The following is a 26,192-nucleotide window of genomic DNA, read 5'->3' on the forward strand; positions in this document are numbered from 1 at the left end:
ATAGCACAATTTAAAAAGTTTGACATTACAGGAAGAAGATCAGAGGACTCCAAAGCTCACACATACATAAGCCTGAGGCAGATCCTCAGCCAGCCTTCTGGATATTATTAACAAATGTGACATTGAATTCTCTGTAACTCTCATCTATGGACTCTCTCTCTAACAATAAACACCAGGCTCCTCCTTTCCTATTCACTAAAAACCCTGAAGGTTCGTTTTATACTTTAAATTACTTCTGCCCACTTACCTCTTCTCTCTACAGGCACCAGCAGGCCTTAGGAGGGGTAGTTCCTTTGGCATGTCACACTGGGCCACTGTCTCCATGGAGACTCAGTAAAGCTAAGATTTTTAATCACCATCTGTTTTTCATCTCTGAAAATATTCACATGGAGAACAGTATAGCCAACCAGGTATAATTCTTTTTGCAGTCACTTTTTAGTTCAAGTTTAATTCCCTCTTGTTTTTTCTAGAAGCAGTCTTTTTTTAATTTTCCCCTTCCTTTCTGACATCTGGAGTGCTCAAAATATTTTATCCTATATGTTGATTAAAAGTGAGAATGTAGAAACTGGTGTGATCTATTGTTATTTTAAATGTAAGGACCCTGGTTAGGTTTCTGTAGCCCTTTTTAAAAAGTCAAGCGTGGAGATGGAGATAAGCTAGAGCCTCTGGGACAGCCCAACCAAACCAAGATTAGGGGATTGGAGAGATGGCTCAATGTGTTAAGAGTGACTACTGTACAAGTATGAGACTCTGAGCTCAGATCTCAGCACTCATATAAAAAGCCAAATATGGACAAGCAGCTTCATCTGCTTGTAATCATTGGTACTGGCATTCGATCAGTCAAGCTGTGGGTTTAGTGAAAGACTGTCTCTTAAGGGAATAAGTAGAAGAGTGTGTATGGGCATACAGCCTCTCCTTCTCAATCTTAGAAACTATGGACAGACAGACAGGTGTATGTCTGTATGAAAAAAATAATCTATAATTTTTTATATGTGAATGAAGGTTTTATATAGAATTCACTCCTGTTTTGTATCTTTCCCATTTATCGTTTTCTTTAGTGTTTCATTCATCTACACACTTAATATACTTTGTGAGTCAACCAGTTCTTATTTAGCATTGGCTCAGAAACTGCAAAGCACACAGACAGGAGTAAAATAAAACCTTTTTTCATTTTATGATAAAGTGCCAATTATTAAATAGAAAAAAAATTAAAGGAAGCTTCACTATTGAGCTACATCTTCATTGGGAAGTACATGATACCATAAAATGAAAATAACTCAGTCATATGAGAATCTTCTTCACATATTTCATTAATCTCTGCAAACACCAAGACATTAGAATCATCCTTTTTATTACACACATGTACCCTGAGTATTAGTGCATTTATGTAACATTCAGTTGACACAGTGAGTGACAGAGCTAGGGTTTGAACCCTGTCTCTGTCACTTATGGTCCCATCCACTAATCTAGACAGAAGACGAACTTTTACAGAGTTGACTGATTAAGAAAAGCTCAAAGTGATCAGGAGACTTTGGGAGATGCCTCCAGATACCAAAGAACCAATAACATTTCAGTTACTTAGAGAACCTGGACTCCAGTTAGTAGTAAGCCCTAGGAGTGCACTAACAGGATGTCATACGTGGAGAAGAGAGATGTGGTGTTTTTCCTGCAGGAATTCCTAGGCAAGACTTCTGGTAAAGCTCCCTATCCTGGATTCTTGGTCCATTATTCTGTTCATTAGCCCCTGACTTTGGACAAGTTACTTGACTTTTCTAAGAATTTTTAAACTTAGTCATACAGCACTATCTTTTCATGTGTTTAGATAGATGGTTGGATGATATAACATATATAAAATATTTGTGATATTTGATGACAGTTGTCATCAGGAAACACATAGTATCAATTGTTTTGTTGAAGAGAAAGAGTTGGATTTGACAAAGCTATGACCTTGAGTGATTTTTTTTCTGGAAAAAGGAATCAAATGGTGCCACTTTTAGTGACATGACTGAGAAAGAATGTAGGTAAGAAAAATGTCAGAGTGATTTCAGGGTCTTTGTGCTAAGAAATTGGCAGGCTGTTAACATATGGGAAAAAATGAGGAAAAGTTTTAGCCAATCTGCTTTTCCTTATGGGCTTAACATTTAATTTTCCTCAGAAAATATTTCTGACAAAAGATACAAGGGATGTCCTTGGACCATTGGAACTCTCTGGTTTACAGATAACTCTGGGTTTATTTATTTTGGTACTCTGCTGTGTCCTTATTTCTCTAAGTCTGGAGCTGTTGCAGTCTTGCTATGTAAATCTTTGTTGTTTTGCAGTTAGACACACATTTATTCTTTCTTAAAGGAAAACATATTCTATGGAAAGTCACCTATCAGTAACAGAGTATATAAAATATTCTCTCAGAACTTCAGTGTTTGAATTAGAGACTTGGGACAGTCATGTATATATATGGAGATAGGGTGTCACATAGAGGTGTCACATAGAGATGTCACTATACAGCTAAAAATGACTTTGAACTTATTTTTTTCCCCAGATTTCCACTGTAGACATGGGCCTTATGCATGTTTATGTGGTAGGAGAGACTGAACTCAGAGATTGATAGCCAAGCATTCTATCAATTAAGCTACATTTCCCAGGCCTGATTTTAACTTTTCTTTATTAAGTCTGTTATTAGGGTGAGAGGGCTCTGTGGTTTCAGAAAACCAAACCCAGCTAAGTGTAAGACTCAACAGAAATGTTTTTAAAAACCACTTGGTAATAAAATTAATTTGTGGTGATCCTTTAGTGAAATGACGCTGGATTTATGATTTATAACTCAGGGACCTGGATTCTTGCCTGGATATGTGACTGTGATTTTGTTACTAAGCCTCAAACTCAGTGGTAATTACTTGTGATCAACTACCTAATGTATGTGAGAAATTTTTACATCTTTTGCTTTATGTGCTTAGTGATGCTTTTATGGCATCTTGTACAGTTTCTTTGACAGCAGGAAAAAGTAAAAACTTTACCCAGAGAAAAATTTATAGCTTATCAAAGATATTGGAGCTACACAGCCAAGAGGCTTAACTTCCAACACAGCATGTGCACTTTTAAACCCTTGCCATCATATTTCCCAGAACTTGCTTTACTATTTATGTAGGAAAGAATGGATTAGAGAAATGTAAATTTTCCAAACTTTGACACTCAGATATGTCTTCAAGGGATGAAAGCTCCTATTAGGAAAAAGACAATAAGGAGTTCCCCTAACTAGGAATTTTGTGAGAATGGCCTATCCAGCAGGCTTCTATATCATGATAGACTAATTTGAGCAACTGACTTGCAAGGAATGCCTCCTCTGTAATTGTCTAGTTCATGATTAATCCAAGAAGTCCCAGAAGGATATTCTTTATTGCAAACATAGCTGGCTACCCCAAGACCAATATTTTTCTGCTTTCCAAGAGAATCTTTATTTTTTCCTTTTCCGAGACAGGGTTTCTCTGTGTAGCCCTGGCTGTCCTGGAACTCACTCTGTAGACCAGGCTGACCTCGAACTTAGAAATCTGCCTGCCTCTGCCTCCCAAGTGCTGGGATTAAAGACATGCACCACCACTGCCCGGCCAAGAGAATCTTAATCTTCAGATTTTAATCAAACAGTGTCTCTCTTGAAAAAATAGGATATCCCAGAGGAGTTATATTTCTTTTTCTTTCAAAAACAACAGCCACGTCTTTTTAACAATATTTACATATTACTAATCAGAGATGGTGTAAGGCCTACCTGGATTTTGGGAATAATGTGCTGAACACAGAACACATATAATAATCATTAGGAATGCAAACATGCCTCAATGCTCCTGCAGCTAATGGTACTTAAAATGAAATGCTGCTCCTATAATTTTATGAGGTATGAGTAGGTGGATTATTAATCCTCTAGTGTGGCAAAATGCAATTATCCAAAGGTAATTAAAATCCATTACATTCTTTGTGTTATTTCTCTTTTATGAGCTAAAAAGACAGACTGGGATGCTCAGTTCTGATTTGCTCCTGTTCTTGGTGCATTTTGTCATCTGGTGCATTATCTAATGAGTTGCATTGGGTTTCTGGAATAAGTAACTTTATTGTTCTTGTCTCTATTTCTGTTTCATTGCGACTAGCATCCCACATATTATAACATCATTGCTCCTTACTTTTACTGTATCCACTAATACTGAGAAGAAAAACCAAGAGAAAGACATTATTTCTCCCATACTGGGGCTTTGGAAAACCACTTAATTTAATAGACTAAAATTTTGGATGCTGCTCTGTATATAAAAAGAAGGGAGCACATAGATGAAAAATGAAGAGTTTTTAAAAAGAAAAGGAAAGAAAAGAAAAGAAGAAAAGAAAAGGAAAGGAAAGGAAAGGAAAGGAAAGGAAAGAAAAGAAAAGAAAAGAAAAGAAAAGAAAAGAAAAGAAAAGAAAAGAAAAGGAAAGGAAAGGAAAGAAAAGGAAAGAAAAATGGAGACTATCGTGTCTCCATTAACCTCACGTTTCCTGCTCCAGGATGGACCTATACTGCCAGGAAATTAACATTAAGAATTCTAAAGGGCTGGGGAGATGGATTAGTGTGTAAAGACTTTTACCATAAGCCTGAGAACCCAAATTCTTAACTGAACCTCAGCTCCCATGCAAATTCCAGCTGGGCATGGCATCTGTCTACAACGTTAGCAGTTACAAGGTAAAAATAAATAAATAAATAAATAAAAGATTTGATGGAGCAAGCTGATCAGTTAAACTAGGTGTATGTATAAAAGAACTCTGTCTTGATATACAAGGTTGGATATTGTACATTGATCTCAACTTCTTGCTTCCACACATAAGTGCACATGTACTTGCATACCCACACACATATGGACACATATATACAAATGCACACCATATATACACGCACACAGAAAAGAAAATCTGAGAGCAGAAGAGTAAGGAAAGATATGTGCCTTACATGTTTGTGACAGAGATGAAAAAGTTGAGGGAATTTGCTCTGTGGTTAAGACTAACTCAACAAAACCAAACTCTGTCTTCCTTTTGGTTTCCAGGGCACAAGAACAATGTCTGATATATATATTTGCTTTTAACTTTTTTTAATTAGATATTTTCTTCATTTACATTTCCAATGGTATCCCAAAAGTCCCCCATACCCTCCCCCCACCACTTCCCTACCCACCCACTCCCACTTCTTGGCCCTGGCATTCCCCTGTACTGGGGCATATAAAGTTTGCAAGACCAATGGACCTCTTTTTCCAATGATGCCCGATTAGGCCATCTTCTGATACATATGCAGTTAGAGACACGAGCTCCGGAGGGTACTGGTTAGTTCATATTGCTATTCCACCTATAGGGTTGCAGATCCCTTTAGCTCCTTGGGTACTTTCTCTAGCTCCTTCATTGGGATCCCTGTGATCCATCCAATAGCTGACTGTGGGCATCCACTTCTGTGTTTGCTAGGCCCCGGCATATCCTCACAAAAGACAGCTAAACTTAGAATACCCAAGATATAAGATACAATTTGCAAAACACATGAAACTCAAGAAGAATGAAGACCAAAGTGTGGACACTTTGCCCCTTATTAGAACTGGGAACAAAACACCCATGGAAGGCGTTACAGAGACAAAGTTTGGAGCTGAGACGAAAGGATGGACCATCTAGAGACTGCCATACCCGGGGATCCATCCCATAATCAGCCTCCAAATGCTGACCCCATTGCATACACTAGCAATATTTTGCTGAAGTGTCTGATAGCTTACCTTAGTCATAACATTAAACTTGGAAATTTATTTTTAAAACTTAGATAACATATATGGTAAGAGAAATGAGATGGTCATGTTTATCTACAATTCATTTTTGGTGTTTAACTTAGGTTGATATAAAACAAAAATTATTCATTCAACACATTTTATTTCTTCCATTTCCTGGGATGAAGATTTTATTTTCCCCGTAATTTCTCAGAAAATGTGAACCTTTTGCGAATTTCCCGGGGTTGTATTATATTTTGATATAGAATTTCACACAATTGATACATGTAAGTCATCTATATTTTTGACTTTATATTTCTTCATTTTATGGAGGCAAGTATAAATAAAATATAAATTCTGAAAATTAAATGTGGACATTTAACATCAATATCAAAGAATTTTAATCCAAGTCTCATATATCTTCTCCATAAGAAAAAATGATTAGACCATTCTGAGGAACGGTGACTTTGTGAAAGAAAAGCTTAATATAGAAAAGTTATACACTCCTGATATTTGTTTACTAAGGAATGATGTATTTCTTAAACTCTAGTAGTTCTTTCACTGTATGCAGTTTACAACTATTGGCAGAACTGTGTGCTTTCTCAATGTCACTATTACTTGTCCCTTTAATTATTGTAGTGGTTTAGATGGGACATTTCCACATAGGCTCATGCATTCATTCACTTTGGTCCCTAGTTGCTGGTGCTGGGTGGGGGGGCATTATAGAACTTTTAGGACCTGGAGCCTTTCTGAAGGAAGTTCATCACCTGGGGAAGACTTTGCTTTCTCTGCTTTCCATGTTGAGCTGTGATCTCTTAGCTTCTTGCCTGCTGTCATACCTCCACAACTATTATGGACATCTTGGCCCTCTGGAACCTTAAGTAAAATAAACTATTTTTTCTTAAATTGTTTTTGGCCATGAATTTTATCACACCAATAGAAAAGAAACCAATACAATTACTGACCTTCTTATCAAAATGATTCAAGCACCCTTTTGTTTTTATGTTTCTGGCTAATGAAACTTTACCTTTTTTCTTGGATTTTTTTTATATGATACCTCTTCAGTCCTTGATAATCTTAAATTATCTGGAAAAGGTAGGACTTAAACCACAAATTGTTTTTCTTTATAGAATGCTTATTTTTAATTGTTTTCTTTTAAATAATTCACCTATTTCCTGCTGACTGTTCCTCTAGTTATATTACTCTTCTCCCCATACTCAAATTCCATATGTGATCCAGTTGTTTGGTGGTTTCTGTTTCTTTGTACTTCTTTATAGCCAAAGCATATTCCTCTTTATGTACTTCACACTGGCATTTCTAGGGTTACCACGGATGGGCAGATTGTCCACATCTTTGCTTGCCTGTGTTATGCTTCATTATACCACTTGATGTTATAACATGTGAAGGAGGAGACAGAAAAGTTTGCTGTCTGTGTCATGGAGGTGAAGTTTAACAGCCAGCTTTGCAAGAGGGAAAACCTTTCAATCACTGCTTTGTCTAACTTACACACACACACACACACACACACACACACACACACACACACACACAGAGTCAGCTATGTGGGGCTATGGAATTGACTCCAGACAAGTCACTAGATATCCTTTAGAGTCAGCTGTGAACCACTGTTTTTGAAACATTATTACTGTTCTACACTCTGACTCTAGTCTCTAGCCTTTGTTTCTTTATCTCACTAGTGTCTACTATAGTTTACTTTAAAGTATACATTTCCACACACACACTTCTCTTTTTTGACATTTTCTTCTACTCATCTATTTTTCTTGATCACTGTGATATGGATGATGTCCAGTCATTGACTTCTTTCAGGTCATCTGACCATTCTAAGTTCTTATCAGATAGCCCCTGTCCGTCTCACATATGGAATGTCTCACACTCCATAAGGCAAAAAGGAGCTTCTGTATCTTGCCCCTATTAAAATTTTACCTATTTTCCTCCATATATACTAAAAAGTATTAAATGTAACTACAGTATGGGTGCCTTAGTGAAGAAACAAGCCTTGGGAATTATTGTACATACTTTATAGCTTTAAAAATCCAAAGCTCAAACTGAACTATCAAATAAGCAATGGAACTTGGATGTGAGCATAAGATTCTGGCAGCAAAGCTCACTTTCCTTTACAGCTTATCATTCCTTGTCTAATGGCAAGGTCGTGCCTTATGGCAGGAGAGTTGGTTCATCAGATAAAAGTGTTGGCTGTTCTTGCAGAGTACTGTATTCGTTTCCCAGAACCCACATTGTGGCTCCAAACCATTTGTAACTCCAGTTTCAGAAGATTCAAAGCCCTTTTATGTCCTCTAAGGGTGCCAGTCACACACATAGTCCATATACATAAATACAGGGAGAACTCCCATAAACATAAAATAAAACCTTTTGCAAAATAAGACATGTCTTTCTCACGTTGATTGTTGCAAGTCAATTGATAGACACCTTTTCTATTTATTAATTACCAAGTCATGTCTGTTCACCTATTTCGTGCTAATATTTGTCCAACTGTCTACCTTGTTCCTATCAGTAAGCTTCTAAAAAGTAAGAAACATGCTTATTTTTCATCTTATGCTTTGCTATCACAAAAATTCTTGAAGGGATATATACTTGGGGAGTCTTGACTTATCAAGTAAAACAATTAGTGGGCAAAGATGTATTTACCATCTTTATACTGTGTATGATAGTATTTTTTCTACCATGTGGGTTGAAAGTCACTAGTGATTTAGTGTATGGAAAATCACATTTTATACCAAAGACATATGCAGGCTTAGTTTCCTGCATGAAAAATTCATATTTTAGTTAAAATCAAGGCTATCTATGTCCTGTTGTTTCCATTCTAAGACTCTTATAACCATTTCTGTTTGAGTATGATTTAGACTTCAGGGTCTCTCAGATGAGTTTAAGGCAATATCCTCCCCTACATTTCTGATTAATTTAGGTATTCCTGGGTGCTTTATTTGTACTTTCAAAAGACTTACAGAGAGATCAGACCTCAATAATCAATCCACCTTTCTCTGAATTTCTAGGCCTGGATGCCCTATTCTGTGCTCTGTGCAAACTAGCTAATGTGAGGGGGTTATGTAGTACTCTGTACAAATGTTTGGAGAGATGTGGGTTCTAATTTATGTGTCAATTCATATGTACCTCAAGGCTTCTTTGTATATACTAATATATTGTTGTGGACAAAGAAAAAGTAGGCAAGGGCTTGTCTGCTTCAGAAAGTCAGTGGGGTTGTTTAATGACCAATGAGTATAAAGGCACTTGTTTGTGCATCATAGTAAATAATGTCAAAACTACCCATTGGAAATTCCCAACAGATACCTGCTTTCTGTAGTGTTCTATGCTATTCTGTGCCATCACCTATTACTATTTCCAAATACATTTCTTTAACTTAGCCACAAAGGAACTTAGAACAGTCTGAGAGGCCATTAAATATGAATAAACAATACAAGAAAAATTGAAAAGTATTATCCCAGCTAATTGAGTATTAGTGAATGCGTGAATTCAATGTAGAATATAAATTCAGAGCATGTATAGACAAGATACGTCCACAGAGATTAGTCACCTGCTTAGTACATCTCTCATCTAAGCAGTGACAGTTGAGATAGAGCCTGACAGAAGCTTCTATTAATATGGCTTAATTTGTCTTTCTTTTTTTTTCTTTGTTTTGTTTTTCGAGACAGGGTTTTTCTGAATAGCTCTGGCTGTTCTGGAACTCACTCTGTAGACCAGGCTGGCCTTGAACTCAGAAATCTGCCTGCCTCTGTCTCTCAAATGCTGGGATTAAAGGCATGCACCACCACTCCCCAGCTAATGAACTAATACTAGTAAGAGTAGTGCACATAGTTTGTGTTCAACAAAAAACTTTAAGAAAAGGGAATACTGCATTGGTCTTATTTAAGTGGCAGAAAATACAAATTCCCATAAGCAGGATTAATGAGGGTAAACTTTTATGCAAAACTCTATGGTAGTGGTTTTCAATCTTTCTAATGCTGCAGCCCTTTAATACAGTTCCTCATGTTGTGGTGACACCAAAGCATAAAATTATTTTATCATTGCTTCATAACTGTAGTTTTGTTTCTGCTAAGACTCATAATGTAAATCAGTGTTTTGGGTGATCTTTGGGGGTAGTGACTCACACATAGAGAACCAATACTCCAAGGTGACTTCTGTTTCTTTATATTATACCTTACCATGACATGACTTTGGTTATTACATTTCCTTCTCTATTTTTCGGAATTAACCTTTGCAAGAGAGGTGAGGGATGGGTGTTCATGTCTTCACAGAAATATCAACTTAAACAAATAACATCATATTACCCCCAGGAGCTTTTTTTTTTATGTGGACTGGAACAAAACATAATGGTATTTTATAGAGATTTATTCTTTCCATTCCAATTATAGATTGTATGGGTGATAGAGAAGGCAAGTGAAAAATTGTATACAATTACATGGAATATTGATGTTAGTGGAGGTAACATTTTAAGAAAGCAATCCTATGCAATATTTAACTCAAAGTTGGCACTTTAACATTTTACAAGTGGTAGAATTACAAATAAGCCAATTTGATGAGTCCAAATGAGTAATGAGTACCAATGTTTACATTCCAAATATTCTAATTATATGTGTATGGCTTGTTATTTTCTTAAAATAAATCCATGCTAACCTCTGTATATGTCTGTATTCTTCCATTTGTCTTATTTGGTTTGCCTTTGTCTTCATTCCCTCTGAGCCTGTTGCCTTGGTAACCATCACTATGTGCTTGTATGTGAAGCTTTCCTTTGACGTACATTTATTTCTATGGAAACAGTGATGTCATTGGTGTGGGCAGGTGCTCAGGGGAAGCAAAGTAAAGAAACATAGAATGTTGGTCTTTCTTTGGATCATAAATGTACCATGAAAGTAAGTTTTCAAGGTTATGAACTGTAATTGTGTTTTTATTTTAATTTGATCATCAAGCTACAGTTTTGCTTACGTATAGATTTGCTGAAATGGAATGAATTAAAAGTGCAAAGCATATTTGATAGCACATTGTCATGATATGTAATACCATTAAACACAATACAATTACATATATGTAACAAACCTTAACCTTAAAAGTCAGAGTGTTAAAAGTTTATTTAATTGTATTTATTATTATTAAAAATATATGATGTTGATAGGCTGGTTTGGTAGGTAAAGGTTTGTCATGAAGCTGACAACTGAGTTTGATCCCTTTTTCTCACATGGTAGAAGAGAACTGAACTCCAGCAAATTATCCTCTGACTTGCACATGCATTTGTGGCATGCATTCACCACCATGACCACACAAACACAATGAACACATACATAATAAAATTTTCATGCAAGGAATTTTATATTAACATGTACACTAGTTAGTACATCAAGAAAAAAAATTCACACAGCCATTATATTAAAAAAAAACAACCTAGTTTAAGAAACATAGGGATATAGAAAATGGTTATTTTTTTTTACATCAAAGGCTCACATAATAGGCATTCCATTTTATTTTAATTATTAAGAAATTCTCTGTCTCTGTCTTTCTGTTTCTGTCTCTGTCTCTGTCTCCCTCTCTGTCTCTGTCTGTCTGTCTGTCTGTCTGTCTGTCTCTGTCTCTCTTTCTCTATTTGTCTGTTATTCACTTAATTATATTTTCTTTTCTTTATAGATGATGTGGAAACCTGCCTATGATTTTCTCTATGCATGGAGTTTTCACTATGGAAATAGCTACAGAGATGTGTTACAAGATCTTCAATCAGCTTTGGACAGAATGAAAAACCCTGTCACTAAACGGTGGAGAGATTTAACTGGAACTTTAATACTTATAAATTCTTTAGAGATTCTGAGAGTGACTGCTTTCTCTACTTCTCAGGAAATATAGAATGAAACAAATTTAGGGAGCAAAGAGAATGGTAAGGGGGAAAGGGGTATATGTGAGAGGGGGAAGGGAGAAGGAGAGGGAGAGAGAAATAAAGGAGGATGAACTCAAAGATGCCTTACATTTGGAAAATTAAATGCAGAAATCAAAGGTAGAAGACTACCCATGAGGCTAGCGTAAAGTCAGTTTACTGCCTTAAAAAAATCCGGTTTTAATTTTTGAAAAACCATACCACATAGCAGGGCAGTAAAGAAGACAAATAATAAAAATGCATACTGAGAAACAAAACATGTTCCTCTCTTTGAGCATCTCTTAAGTAATTTCCAGAAGGAAAATATAACACCATCATAAAAAAATGTCTTCAAACATGCACTAAGAATTTTTGTCATCTATCTTCTGCATCTTGGGACTATATCTAATTGGAAGTTTTCTCCCATGATCAGAATGCAAAATAATCCTTTATCCATCAGGCTATTTAATACTGTTATTACAAACAATTACTATCACCAAAACACTCAGTCCTAAGATACTGACATCTTTGTGTATGTGCTCACATGAAGACATGCTCTGTGTGTATGTGTGAACATATCCCAAAGTACATTACAAAACTTGTGGAAAACAAGGCTAATGTGAGACCATGAATCAGTATAGATAAATGTTAATGATTGGCAGAGTTGACAAAAAAATGGTCTCTGTTCAATCATTGCATGGCTGCCAATGTCTTTGTATTTGAGCCTTCCTTTACTTATTGTAGTTTTCTTAAAGGATAGTGAATCTAGTGATAGGCATACAGTTACTTGATATAAGATATTATGATGAAGAATGCATGATTTCTGGCTTCAGTGCTATTAATAATAAGGATGGGCAATAAAAAGATAACACCGTTATATGTAAAAAGTGGCATCTACAATGACAGCTGCTATGGAGAAGCTGTGAGGCTGGAGTAGAGGATATCATATGAATGGGGAAGAGAGTGGATTCAACAGAATTCTGAGAAGCAAAGCCTGTAGAGGCTCATGTATTGATGTTGGCAGGGTAGGAAGGATGGGAGCTAGAAATAATTGGATCCTTCAGATAGTGGACAGACACCTCGGGGTTGAAGGAGATGGAGGGACAGGGGTAAGACAAAGGTACACAGGTAAAAGGACAAGGCTGAAGTTAATTGGAAAGGAGGCAACAGTCAGATCACTAAAACCTTTAGCACTTAGGAAGGAAAGATACACCTCAAAGGTAACTTGGATAAGCTGAATAAAGTGTTTTTTGTGAATTTCTGAATAAAACATGTCTCTTTTTTTTGTAAAAACTAAGAGCATAATCATTTTAGAGCTTTTAATACTCACACTGCAAGGTATTTGGTATGCTGGAAAAAGTATTTTGAACTAGTGTTTAGAACAATCTTAACAACATTCACTATATATTTGATGATGACAGAGTCTGACCAAGGGCTTATAGTTCAAGGACAGAATTTATTTTAGTTGAAAATAAATTCAGAGAGGAAAGAAAAAAATCAGCCAACTTGTTAGCCTAGGGCACAGTGACTTGAAATAGTGACTTTGCTTCCTTTAAAACATTGTTGGAATCTTATTAATGTGTTAGCAAACTTGAGAATTTTAGGAAGGGATAGCAAGGATTTAGCATCTGGGTTTTTTCCAGACTGTAAGATCTAAAAATGAGTAGAGCTTGTTAGCTGATCAGTGTAGTAAGATCAAACCAACCAACCAACAAACAAAAAAACCTACCACCAACAAAACAATTTAGATTTGTACTTCGTGACACCTAAAGGCTGTGGTTGGAATTTTAAGCAGTTTTAAAAAATAAAAACCATCTCTGTAATTCAAGCATGAAACAGTGGTTTAAATATCAACACATAGATAAAACTCATGATCTCCCCTCCTGGCCCCTCACATGGGTTTGGGAGGGTGGTATGGTCAGGATGCAAAGTGAATACATAAATATATGGGAAAAAGAAAATCCTCATGGTCTCTTATTTTATTTTTTCATGGGAATTTTAAAAACATGTTCAGTCTGTCCTTTCAAATTTGTTTTGATATATTTTTATAAATTATACCTCCTTTTCTGCATTTTATATTATTTTTGCTGTGGTGCATTTTCTTAATCAGAATAGATTGATTCAGTAATCACAAGCTGACTTTCCTATTTGGCAGGAAGTCAATGGAATTAATAAGGCACTTACAGTCTCTCTTTGACATCATTAAAGCATCAAAAACTATTAATCTAAAACGTCACCAAGCATTACGAAAATGGAAAGAGATTAGATGGTCCTTTTAGTTCCCCAGTCTTTTCATTTAATGATGCACAAATTAGTTCAGTCCCTAGCTTGAAATGTTGCAATTATTCATTAAAATTCCCAAATTCTAGGCTTCTTTATTCAGGGGGCTTCACATGAGTCCATCAGAGAATTCCTTCTAGTGTACCCCTAACTGTTTATACCAATCACAGACACAGCACACTTTTATGTCATACAAATAACGCTGCATAAGTTGTGAACTTGTACATAACTAAGTTTGCAGAATAATCAATCAATGGATGCCATTCAACTGAAAAAGGGACCGATGGTAAACATCTTTAAATATGTGACATGAGTTTCCAAATTTGAATTTTTAGTCCATATTACTGTACATGAAATATTTTGTGAGTTTTTGATGTCTAAGGAATATTTGAGGTAATATAAAAGTCAAAACTTAGTAAGTGTAGGTTTTTGAAATTAAAATGGATTTTCTACTGTTTATACAAACATAATTAGATCCTCTTCCTATATGAACCATGTACCCATGTGGTGCTGTATAGAACATTGGGAAGGGATGTATAGTCATAAGACAAAGACACATCACTATCATGCTGAGTAGGAAAAATACATAAATAGTGTCCAGAATAAAATAGCACCTAAGTGTGGTTTCTTGCATGCACGCTTAACTGGTTTACACACTATAAAATGACTATTTATACACAAAACCTTGAGTTTGCACAGATTTAGCATCTTATACACATCTGATATTTAACCTGTGTTAAGATCAGTTTCATTCCCTGGATATTGCTGCAGAACACACATACACAGTACATTTATATTGATTTTATATATAAATATAAATTTTACATTTAAATAGTAGTTTTTCAATTTTTAATAATAGTGTAAGTTTATAGAATGGGGAATTGGGTGAAAAGATCAGAACTGAATAATAATTAGTAAAATCAAAGAGAAAACTTTTTTTGGCATGGAAAGCTTCCTCTTCAAGTTGACAGTCCAAAAGTAGAGTGTTGTGGCTTCTAATCTTTGCCTACTAATCTAAACAAGCCTTTAGATCAGTCACTCAGCCTTCTGGAATTCAGTTTCTCAGTAATAAAAGAACCTAAAACCAAGTAACTGTGAAAGCTTTCCTTTCAGTTAAGTGTTTAAAAGTATATAATAGGCTGTGCACATTGTGGTTTTATTTGTTTTGTTAAGAGGGAGAATGTGAAAGACAATAATTTGGTTACAAAACATCCATATCAAAATGATAACCAGTATGGATAATGGATAGTACATATATAACATACTGTATTGGACATTATATCACTGAAGTAAATAATTAAAATGGAAACCCTGAGAAAGGAAAATTATATTTTGGCTCATAGTTCATACATTTTAGTTCACCATTCCATGGCTTTGTGTTATAATGCCTGTGTTGAGGCAGAGCATTATGGTGGATGAATGAGGAAAGTCTTTCAGTAAATGATAAATAGGAAGCAAAGAGAGAGAGAAGCAGAGGCTAGGGGCCAGGTATAACTTTCAAAAGTACACTGCCAGTATCTCCTTCCTCCATGCACCACATTCCTGGTATTAATCCCCAGAACCACAAAAATGAATTTCTCATAGTTATTTATTTGTATAGTCCACCGTGTCTTTTTTTTTTTTTTTTTGAGCTGAATATTCTACAGTCTCTTATTCTCTGCACCTTGACTGAGTTTAGGTTCCTGTGTAAATTGTCATTTACTTTTAAAAGAAACTACTCTTGTGAGGTTTGAGAGATATACTGACCTATGGGAATAATAATCACTCAGTAGAAATCAATTTAATACTGTGTTCATTTAGCACAATAATAATACAAGTTTTACTCCAAAGGACTTGTCTATCCACAGGTTCTTGGCCCAACAGTGGTCTACATATGGATATCCAGTTATGAAATGGGACTTAAATACAACCAGAAAGTGATTGTTTACTTCCATGATGCTTATGCCACTATTATACTAGTTTGACATGGATTTGCAGGGCTAATATCTGGTTAAGACTCATGATTAATTTTCTCCCCTGGTAGTGTGCATGGTTACCTATCAGCATTATGATAGCTACCTAGTAGGGATGAAACCTCCAGGTCAGTATGAGTCTTGAAATCTATGACTCTTATAGCAGTATGTGGTGTCTTCAGTAATAGGGTCTTTCCTCAAGCTCTGGAGAGTAACCTAGAACATTGGCAAAATAGCCTGTAACATTTGTGGTCTATGGGACCTCACTGGTTCTGGTGGTCTGAATTGGCCCCATAGACTCATGTGTTGGATGCTTGGTCCACACCTAATGGGACTATTAGGAGGTGTGGCCTTGTTGGAGGAAATGCATCACTGTGGAGCTGAGCCTTGAGGTTTCTTATGCTCAAGCTCCATTTACTGTTGAATTTAGTCAGTCCTTCTGCTGCCTGGAGATAAAGATGTAGACCTCTCACTTTCACAGTTTCACTCAGTGGCCTTTGAAGCCTCCATGGAGGGACTCTGCCACACATGTGTTCCTTGCAGCTTTCCCTAACCCTGGAGGAAGATTTCACAGCACCTTTACACCTTTCTTGATAAAGCCAGAAACCTGTGGCTAAAACTTCCAAATTATACTACCTGCTGACCCCCTGCATGACTTACATTTGCATGAGCTTTGATTTAGTCATAGTTTCCTTTGTTGATGGGTTGGGTCTTGCCCTGCGGATACCACTCTCTTTATTCCATTTAGCATCTAGCTTTTCTTTAAGCATCCATTTTCCTTGAGCACAGAACGTGACTCCCATGTTACACTCACTGGTTATCCTTTTCTCTGAAAGCTGTACATTTTGCACTTGTTTTTGCCCTACTGCTCTTTTTCAATATAGATCTGCATATGAGTGATCACTAACAACTGTACGACACAGTCAATACTAGGCTATCTTGAAATCTCCTCTGACAATATTAGTGCAAAACTCAAGGGCAGAAAGCACCCATATTCTTTGCCAAAATATCATAAAACTGGTCTCTAATATTTTCCCTCTCTGAAACTACTTGAGCTGGGCCTCCATAGTTACATTGCTCTCAATATCACTGTCTTCCATGTTTCTATTAATGCCCATTAAGCTCTGCTTACAGCATTCAACCAGTTTTCTAGTAAAAAATCCCAAAGACTTTCATATTTCTCCAAACAACAGCATGGTTCAGCCTGTCACAACAATATTCTAGTTTCTGTTACCAACTTCTGTCTTAGTTACTGTGCTATTGCTGTAAAGAGACACTATGACCAAAGCAGCTTATAAAAGAAAACATTTAATTGGGGTGCTTGCTTAAAGTTTTAGAGTGTTAGTCTGATTATCATGGTGAGAAGTGTGGGGGCTGGCAGGCAGGCATAGCACCAATAGCAATAGCTAGCTAAGAGCTTACATTCATTCTCATCTTTCTTGTGTTAGGAGACAGTTGCTTGAAACCTGCCATCTCAAAAATGACCTCTACCTTGCCAACAGGGTCAAAACTAAGGTCTTGTCTTCAGGCCCAGGAAACAGTGTCTATCCTGTTTCTCCAAGTGTTTCATGTCTATCTGTTAACCAGTAAAGAATATAAAGAGGGAAGTTGGTGTTATCTAAATTAGGGCATACAAGGGACTATATGTGGTTTACCCACTCCATTGTTCCCTTATCATTTTGAATTCTGGACCAGAAATCCAGCAGGGGGCCTAACTGTAGAAGTTGAGTCAAGGATCCTAAAACCTGAAACCTGGATAAAGCACAGTCACCAATGCTTACTTCCTTACTTAAATCTTTGTGTTAAGATATGATTGAACAATACTACAGCCTACGCTGATCCTCCTCACTTTGTAGTCCCATCCTTTAAAAAATGCTGTGCAATCTCCCTTCTGGGATGCTGTTCAGATCCCAAAATGATCACCTCCTTGCCCATGGAGAAAATAAAGTTTTCATTTTAAGCTTTTATCTTAGAAGTGAATTTTCTCAGCTTCTTCCCAAACCAAAGAATACAAAGAAAACAAAGATAGAGCAAGAATTGATGTCCCCCCACCCCTCTCTGCCACTGACTTGTCAATAAAAGCTGTAAGTTATCAGCTACTGCTCTTGTACCATGCTAGAGCATGCCTATCTGCTTCCATGTTTCTTACCATTAATGGTCATGGACTAGCCCTCTAAAATTGTAAGTCCCAAATCTAATGATTTCTCTTACAAGCTGCCTTGTTCATGGTTATCTCTTCATATCAATAGATAAGTAACTAAGAAGTAGGGTATCATGTCTTATATTGAGGTCATTAATCAATTTGGAGTTGAATTTTGGGAAGAGTAAGAGATAAAGACCTAGTTCATTCTTCCAAAGAATCCATCTTTAGACAATGGTGCTGGCTACATCCAGGTTAGCTAGCACCATTGTCTAAAGATGCTGTCTTTTCTATAATATACATTGTTAGCCTATTAGTCATCATGGAAATGCAAATCAAAATGACCCTAAGATTCCACCTCACAACAGTCAGAATGGCTAAGATCAAAAACTCAGGTGACAGCAGATGCTGCCAAAGATGAGGAGAAAGAGGAACACTCCTCCATTGTTAGTGGGATTGCAAGTGGTACAACCACTCTGAAAATCAGTTTTGCAGTTCCTCAGAAAATTGGACATAGTGCTACTTGAGGACCCAGCAATGCCACTCCTGGGCATATACCCAGAATATGCTCCAACAAATAGTAAGGACACATGCTCCACTATGTTCATAGCAACCATATTTATAATAGCCAGAAGCTGGAAAGAACCCAGATGCCCCTCAACAGGGGAATGGAAACAGAAAATGTGGTATATTTACACAATGGAATACTACTAAGTTATTAAAAACAACGACTTCATGAAATTCGCAGGCAAATGGATGAAACTTGAGAATATCATCCTGAGTGAGGTAGTCACCTCAATCACAAAGGAACAAACACGGTATGTACTCACTGATAAGTGGGTATTAGCACAAAAGTTGGGAATACCCATGATTTAATTCACAGACTATATAAAGCCTAAGAAGAAGGAAGACCAAAATGTGGATACTTCAGTACTTTTTAGAAGGGTGAGCAAAATACTCATAGGAGAAATTATGGAGAGAAAGTGTGGAGCAGAGACTGAAGAAAAGTCCATTAGAGACTGCCCCACCTGGGGCATTCATTGCACATACAGCCATCAAACCCAGATGTCATGGTGGATGCCAGGAAGTGCTTGCTGTTGGAAGCCTTATATGACTGACTCCTGAAAGGCTCTGCCAGAGCCTGACAAATACAGAAGAAGCTTGCAGCCAACTATTTGACTGAGTTTGGGGGTCCTGATGGAGGAGTTGGAGAATAGAACGAAGGAGCTGAGGGGGTTTGCAGCCCCATGGAGATAGCAACAGTGTCAACAGGCCAGATCCCCTGTAGCTCCCAGGGACTAGACCACCAGCCAAAGAATTCACATGAAGCGATCCATGGCACTGGCCACATATTAGGCAGAGGATGGCCTTGTTGGATACCAGTGGAAGAAGAGGCCCTTGGGCCTGAGGGTGTTCAATGCTCCAGTGTAGGGTAATGTCAGGGTGGGAAGCACCTTCCTAAAGGCAGGGGGAGTGGGGAAGTGATAGGAGGTTTCAGAATGGGAGACCTGGAAAGAGATAAACATTTGAAATATAAATAAATAAAATATCCAATCCGCCCCCCCCTCCAAAAAAAGTGTAATAAAACTGAAAAAAAAATAAAAAAGAGACCTTTTAAACTTTAAAAATAAAAATAAAAGGATTAGAAGAATTAAGTGATGTGTCTTAGCTGGATGAAATATGTCACTGGGGGTGGGCTTTAAGGTTTCAAAGACCCATGTGAAGCCCAGAGTCCCTCTTTGCCAATCAGGATGTAGCTATCAGCTATTGCTCTAACACCTGCCTGCAAGCCTCCATGCTCCCCACCATGAGGATAATGGACTAAATCTCAGAAACTGTAAGCAGCCCCTAATTAACAGCTTTCTCCTATAAAAGTTACCTTGGTCATGGTGTCTTTTACAAAAACAAAACAGTGACTGAATCACTCCAACTATATCTAGTAGCAGCCTCAGGTTAAAGTTACCATTTGGCACTCTTTGAAGTTCTGTTCTTAAAATGTTTATTCAAATTGGTGTAAGCATAAAGAAAGTATTTTATCAACTGAAATCCCTGGGGAACTTTCAGTCTTCTAGTGATTTTGAACTCACAATGAATGATTCAGATACTCTGGTCTTGTTTCTGTTTTTAGTTTGCTGTTGTTTGTTTGTTACTCTCTGAACTGGTGGTTAGTTAGGTATTTTCTCCTTCTCTGTTTTTATTATACAAGTTTTATTCTTGGGCTCCCCAAATCTGCCCAACACTTTTGTACTCACTCTATACTGCTCTGTGTGAACAGCACCCTCATATTTAAATTTCAGTTTCAAGGTGTTCTGGCCTTGAATTGTGCTCTGATTGCTCTGGCCACAGAGCAATCAGGTTTAGATTCAAAAGGTAATAGTAGTGCCCCAAGTATATCCTAGGGAGTAGATACAGATCAACCAATAGTCCAGCTCTGCTTTAGCTTGTTGACTAGGGGCAGCTGGCAATGGTTTCCCAAGGTCCCATATTTTCATTCCCCAAACCCAGTCAGGAGTGAGTGCTGTTATATACTGTTGGGAACTAAAAAGGGGCCCTTGGGTAAGAGGGGGAAAGGGGGAAGGCCTAACGCCCCGCCAGGGTTCCATTTAGGCATGGGAGGGCTGCCACAAGCTTTCCACTCAGCCCCGGGTGGGCATCCAAGCCTCTGACCCACTCTTCAGGGGGTAAACAGGGGGCAGCCCAACCTGGGATTCCTGGACTACTTTTCTAAAGACCAGGGGTTATAGGAGAGAGGGAAGAGGAAAGAGAGGTTATCACACCTGCGAGAGTGAGTGCATCGGATCTTAACTGGAGCACAGGAAGGGCTTCCATCAGGAGATTAGAAAAGGCTCATTAGGAGAAAGCCTATCCCATCCTCCATGCGCAGTGGGCCTTGATGAGTAGAGACATTCTATGGTTTTAGAGCTTTATTATAGAAAGGCAGGGAGAGAGAAAGAAGGTAGGAGAGGTGGGGGGAAGGCTAGAGAGAAAGAGAGAGTAAGAGGGAGAGAGTGAGAGGAGAGGAGAGGAGAAGACAAAGAGAGAGTGGAGTAAGAGAGAGACAAGTAAGAGAGTGACGTGGGGCTGAACAGCCCTCTTATATTTACTGTTGCTAGGTAACTGGAGAGGAGTTTAGCCTGAAGGTCAGAAGCTCAGGCCATTACCTACATGACTTCTAACCATACTTCTCTTGTGGGAGTTGGGGGAAGGATAACAGGTAGGAGCCAGAGTTCCAGGAGCATGAGGGAATGCCTACCGTGTCATGTGGGTGAATTATCACTATTCTGGGGTTCTGACCTAAGCTCAACTGGAGACCAGCCTGTCTGTGCATAGCCCAATGCCCCACAATATACACCTAGGTCATTATTTCTTCTATGAACTCTTACAGCAATAGAGCTCTTGTCAAGGGAAGACTAACTTAGGTGCCAGTGCCCAAGGAATCTTAGAACACTCTTTCCTTCAAATTGACCTGTGGTTGAAACTAAAACAAAGAGCCAGTGGATCTTTCAGGCTGAGCATCGATCCCTCAGCTAGTCTCTGGGGGAAGGGTCTAATAAGTGGAGGTGTGTGTGTGTGTGTGTGTGTGTGTGTGTGTGTGTGTGTGTGTGTGTGATAGGACTACTCTTAATAACCTGCTAATTCATTGGTACCTCATTTAAACCACAAGTTCAGAGAGTAGAAACCATTGATCTCACAAGGTAGAAACAGGACCATTTCTTAGAAATTCAATGATGTAAATGGTAAGGCATTTTCCTACTAAAATTTATTCTAAAAATGTGATGTGATATTAACCTTGGCAACCTTTCCCCTTTAAATCTTTAGTTCTTAAATTAGAAGCTCATCATCTGAGTTCTGTACCTGAGATTGGGCAATGGGCCTGTTTCTGTCAACTCCTGCACTAAATCAATGCTAACTAATCATAATGCCACAGACTATTTTCTGCCCTCCATATGCCAGCTTATAAACTGTCCATTATAGGACAGTCACGTGAAACTTCTTGAAGGCTACAGGTGTCTTTGGGTTAGAAGATCAGAAGTAGATCTATTACTTCGCAATCCCCATCACCATGTAGACACTCTTCACCTGCTGTTAAGAAGAAAGTGCTAAGCACACAGTGAGAGGATGTACTCCTGGAAGATCATTTCACAAAAGTACAGAATTAGGATCAAGTGTCTTGACACCAGCTAGAACATCTCACAGATCCCACAGAACAGTTCCCGAAGGAAATTAAGAAGCAGGTTTAAGACCAGTTGTTTTTTTCCACCATTCTCAGCCCCTCTTATGAACACATAATAACCCTAAATGCCACCCAAATCACAATAGGAATAAAGACTGAAATGAATTAGATGGTTTTAAGACATCATTGAAAAATAGAGTACAATGAAAGGAATATTACAGGCAAAGGTGCTGTTCATTTTTAAATGTATGCCAGCTTTATTAAGATGTAATTCACATATCATTTAATCCACACATCTGTTCATTTTTAAAGCCCACAGTCATTTTCCTTTGCATTTAGTTCTCAATGAATATTTGTTTATTATAGTGCATGTTTAATAATATGTGCATGGATCGATGCTGTTTAGGAAAGAAACGTTATACTTTTCAAGGTTAAGTAGAATGCTATGAAACAATACAATAGGTGAACAAGGTCGTTCATCAGAGGAAGAGGAGTAGACACTCCTACTGTATTTTGAAAGATATTTTCAAATAATTTACACTCTAGACAACCTTAGTATTCTGCCTCAAGCTAGATTTTGAACCTATTGTTTCCACCAATTAGTAAATTCTGTTTATTTATGAAAAAATTAGTTTGATAAAGCTACCATATCAAAGTACCATAAACTAGGTCATCAAACAACAGAAATGTATGTCCTCCATATTCTAGGAGTGAGAAATAAAGTGAAGGTTGTGATGGCTTGAGAAAAGAATTTGCTCAGGGCCTTATCAGATGCCTTTTCATGACCTTCACTCCTTGGTTGAGCCATGACCTCTTTTTAAAAGGACATCATTGTGCTGCATTAGGGTTGGCTCTGTGTTTATCCTGATCTAATTATCTAATATCAAAGTCTGCCATCTATCTTTAAGGCTATCACATTCCTAGGATTAAGTCAAATGTACCACATGAGTAATGCAGAGCACAATTCTGCCTCAACAAAAATGACTAGGCATAACTTTTATTCATTTTTTTGCTTTAATTACAGCAATTAACAACTTTGGTCAAATGAATTTTAATGCAAGTAAGCATGATGATGATGATGATTTTATCAACAGGAAGTCAACAAAGGCTGAACAATGAAGACGAAGGACAGATCTGGCTGATATCAACAGCTGGAACTGATTCTGCATCATTTTTTAACCTCCAGCATCCTGTCAATTCAGATTCTGCTTATTAGTGCTAATGGCAAGCCACAGACATGTATGTAGACAATGTGTGTTTATAGATGATGTCTAATGGCTGTCTTTGTTGTTCCGGTAAAATCTGAGTACTACAGTAAACAGTGGCTTATTGAATTTTTTGCTTTGTTTTAAGATGGCATTTGCTGCCAAGGCTGTACTTATACATCTTGTTCCGAAGGCAAATAGGAGGGTTGTGCGTGGGTGTGTGTATTTGTATTTAGGTAGATTAAAAGCTCATTTGGCAGTTAGTTTCAACTGTTGCTGTCAGTACAGAGCAAACTTGATGTTTCTCCTTCTCTCTAGACTTCTTAAATTCTATAGTCCTATGTCCTGGGAATGTAGCATAGGCACAATTTATAAGCTTTACTGCCTTCTCACCCCTATTTGTTTATTGATATCTTCTGTATTATTTAGGATTAGGACACACCTTCAAATGGAAAGTTTCTGAAATCCTATGCAAGTTTCCTTATTAAATATTACAGTGAGGACTACATTAGCTTACTCCTTGATTTCCCTGAGATCAAAGGGCACTTGGAACACAACATTTAAACTCTGTGTAAATTCAGGGATCTATTAGTAAGTCCTGACTCAACAGAAATAGCTCATTTATGAGCAGGGCTTTTATATTAATAAAAGAGATTGTATTTCTACAGCATTCCTGTACTTGAGGGAGTCCTTAAAATACCTCTAATCTTGAGTAAACAATACCAAGAAGAAATAATTCTACCACCTGGTAGTTGAAGCTAGAAAAGATGTTGAAAGAGGCCCAATTAGGACTAGTTGTGAAGATGTGACTTTGACAAGGCTGTTTTTGTGTTTTCAAAATAATAAATGTTTCAATGACTGGAGAAAAATCTAGGTTTTAGATAAGATGATAGGGAAAAATATTGGAGCACCAAAGATTTTAGCAGAATTTTGTCTCCCAAAAATATATAAATCCATAAATCTGTAGAGTATCAAAGCAAATCTATGAAAAAATATTATCTAAAATTAGACCTATAAGGGATTCTTTTAATAAGAAAGCCCCTTTCAATCAATCCATTAACTACAAGATTTTTAAAGAGAAATTTAAAATGCAAGATTTTTAATGCTTTTGTTTATTTTTAAAAGGTCTTGTTTAAAACAAAGAAAAGTTAAAGGCACTTTATTTAACTTATATAATGCCTATTTTCACTCCTGTTGTGCTCATTGTGACTTTCTTTTGACAGGAATGGCAGACATAGCCTATTTCTGTTTCTTTTCTGGTGGTTCTATATTAATACAACTATTACTAAGATGGTTAGATTAATTTTCTGCTGAAGCAATTTGCCACATTCATGTTGGATATACATTTTTAGAACTAAATGACCAATCAGATAGAAATTGCTTACAATTCCATTCTGTAATTAGAATATCTTATGATTAAGAAACCCATCTGTTATATGTTGAAGCATTGTTTGGGTATATGCCCAGGAGTGGTAGAGCTGGGTCCTCAGGTAGAACTATGTCCAATTTTGTGAGGAACCGCCAGACTGATTTCCAGAGTGGTTGTGTCAGACTGCAATCCTACCAGCAACGGAGGAGCCTCTTTCTCCACATCCTCACCAGCACCTGCTGTCACCTGAGTTTTTTACCTTAGCCATTCTGACTGGTGGGAGGTGGAATCTCAGGGTCATTTTGATTTGCATTTCCCTGATGATTAAAGATGTTGAACATTTCTTTAAGTGCTTCTCAGTCATTTGAGATTCTTCAGTTGAGAATTCTTTGTTTAGGTCTGTACCCCATTTTTAAATTGGGTTTTTTGGTTCTCTGGAGTCTAACTTCTTCACTTCTTTGTATATTTTGGATATTAGCCCTCTATCAGATGTAGGGTTGTTAAAGATCTTTTCCCAATCTGTGGATTGCTAGTTTGTCCTGATGACAGTATCCTTTGCCTTACAGAAGCTTTGCAATTTTATGAGGCCCCATTTGCCAATTGTTAATCTTAGAGCATGAGCCATTGGTGTTCTCTTTAGGAAAATTTCCCCTGTGCCACTGTGTTTGAGGCTCTTTCCCATTTTCTCTTCTATCAGATTCAGTGTATATGTGGTTTTATGTGGAGGTCCTTGATCCACTTGTCTTGAGCTTTGTACAGGAGATAAGAATGGATCAAGTGGCATTCTTTTACATGAAGACTAGCTCTATTTGTTGAATATGCTGTTTTCCTCTGGATGGTTTTGGCTTCTTTGTCAAAGATCAGGTGACCATAGGTGTGTAGGTTTAATTCTCAGTCTTCAATTCTATTCCACATGTTCCACTATGTTCATAGCAGCCTTATTTATAATAGCCAGAAGCTGGAAACAAACCAGATGCCCCTCAACAGAGGAATGGATACAGAGAATGTGGTACATTTATACAGTGGAGTACTATTCAGATATTAAAGACAATGAGTTCATGAAATTCGAAGGCAAATGGATGGAACTAGAAAATATCATCCTGAGTTAGGTAACCCAGTCACAAAAGAATATACATGATATACACTCACTGATAAGTGGATATTAGGCAAAATGCTTGGAATAACTACTATACAACTCACCAACCATATGAAGCTCAAGAAGAAGGAAGACCAAGGTGGATTCTTTAGTCTTACTTAGAAGGGGGAACAAAATAATCACCAGAGGGAGAGGGAGAGAGGGAGGGAGGGGAGAGAAAGAGAAAGGGAGGAAGGGAGGGACCTGGGAACAAGAAAGCAAGGAGAGGGAAAGGGTGTAGGATCAGGTGTGAGAGGAGACTGGAGGAAGTACAGAGGATCAGGATATTGAATA

The 26,192-nt window shown here is 37.4% G+C and overlaps 1 protein-coding gene across 1 annotated transcript in view; it reads left to right on the top strand.

Annotated features, from left to right (window-relative positions):
• Macc1 (MET transcriptional regulator MACC1) overlaps positions 1 to 12,913 on the top strand; it is a 72,258-nt gene extending 59,345 nt beyond the window's left edge. Inside the window, exon 5 of the mRNA XM_021178531.2 lies at positions 11,424 to 12,913. Within this exon, the coding sequence (XP_021034190.1) occupies positions 11,424 to 11,636 (213 nt within the window). The 3' untranslated portion in view covers positions 11,637 to 12,913. The remainder of the gene's footprint in view (positions 1 to 11,423) is intronic.
• The last annotated feature ends 13,279 nt before the right edge of the window (positions 12,914 to 26,192 follow it).

This window comes from Mus caroli, chromosome 12 (assembly GCF_900094665.2).
Source record: "Mus caroli chromosome 12, CAROLI_EIJ_v1.1, whole genome shotgun sequence".
Classification (NCBI taxonomy): Eukaryota; Metazoa; Chordata; class Mammalia; order Rodentia; family Muridae; genus Mus; species Mus caroli.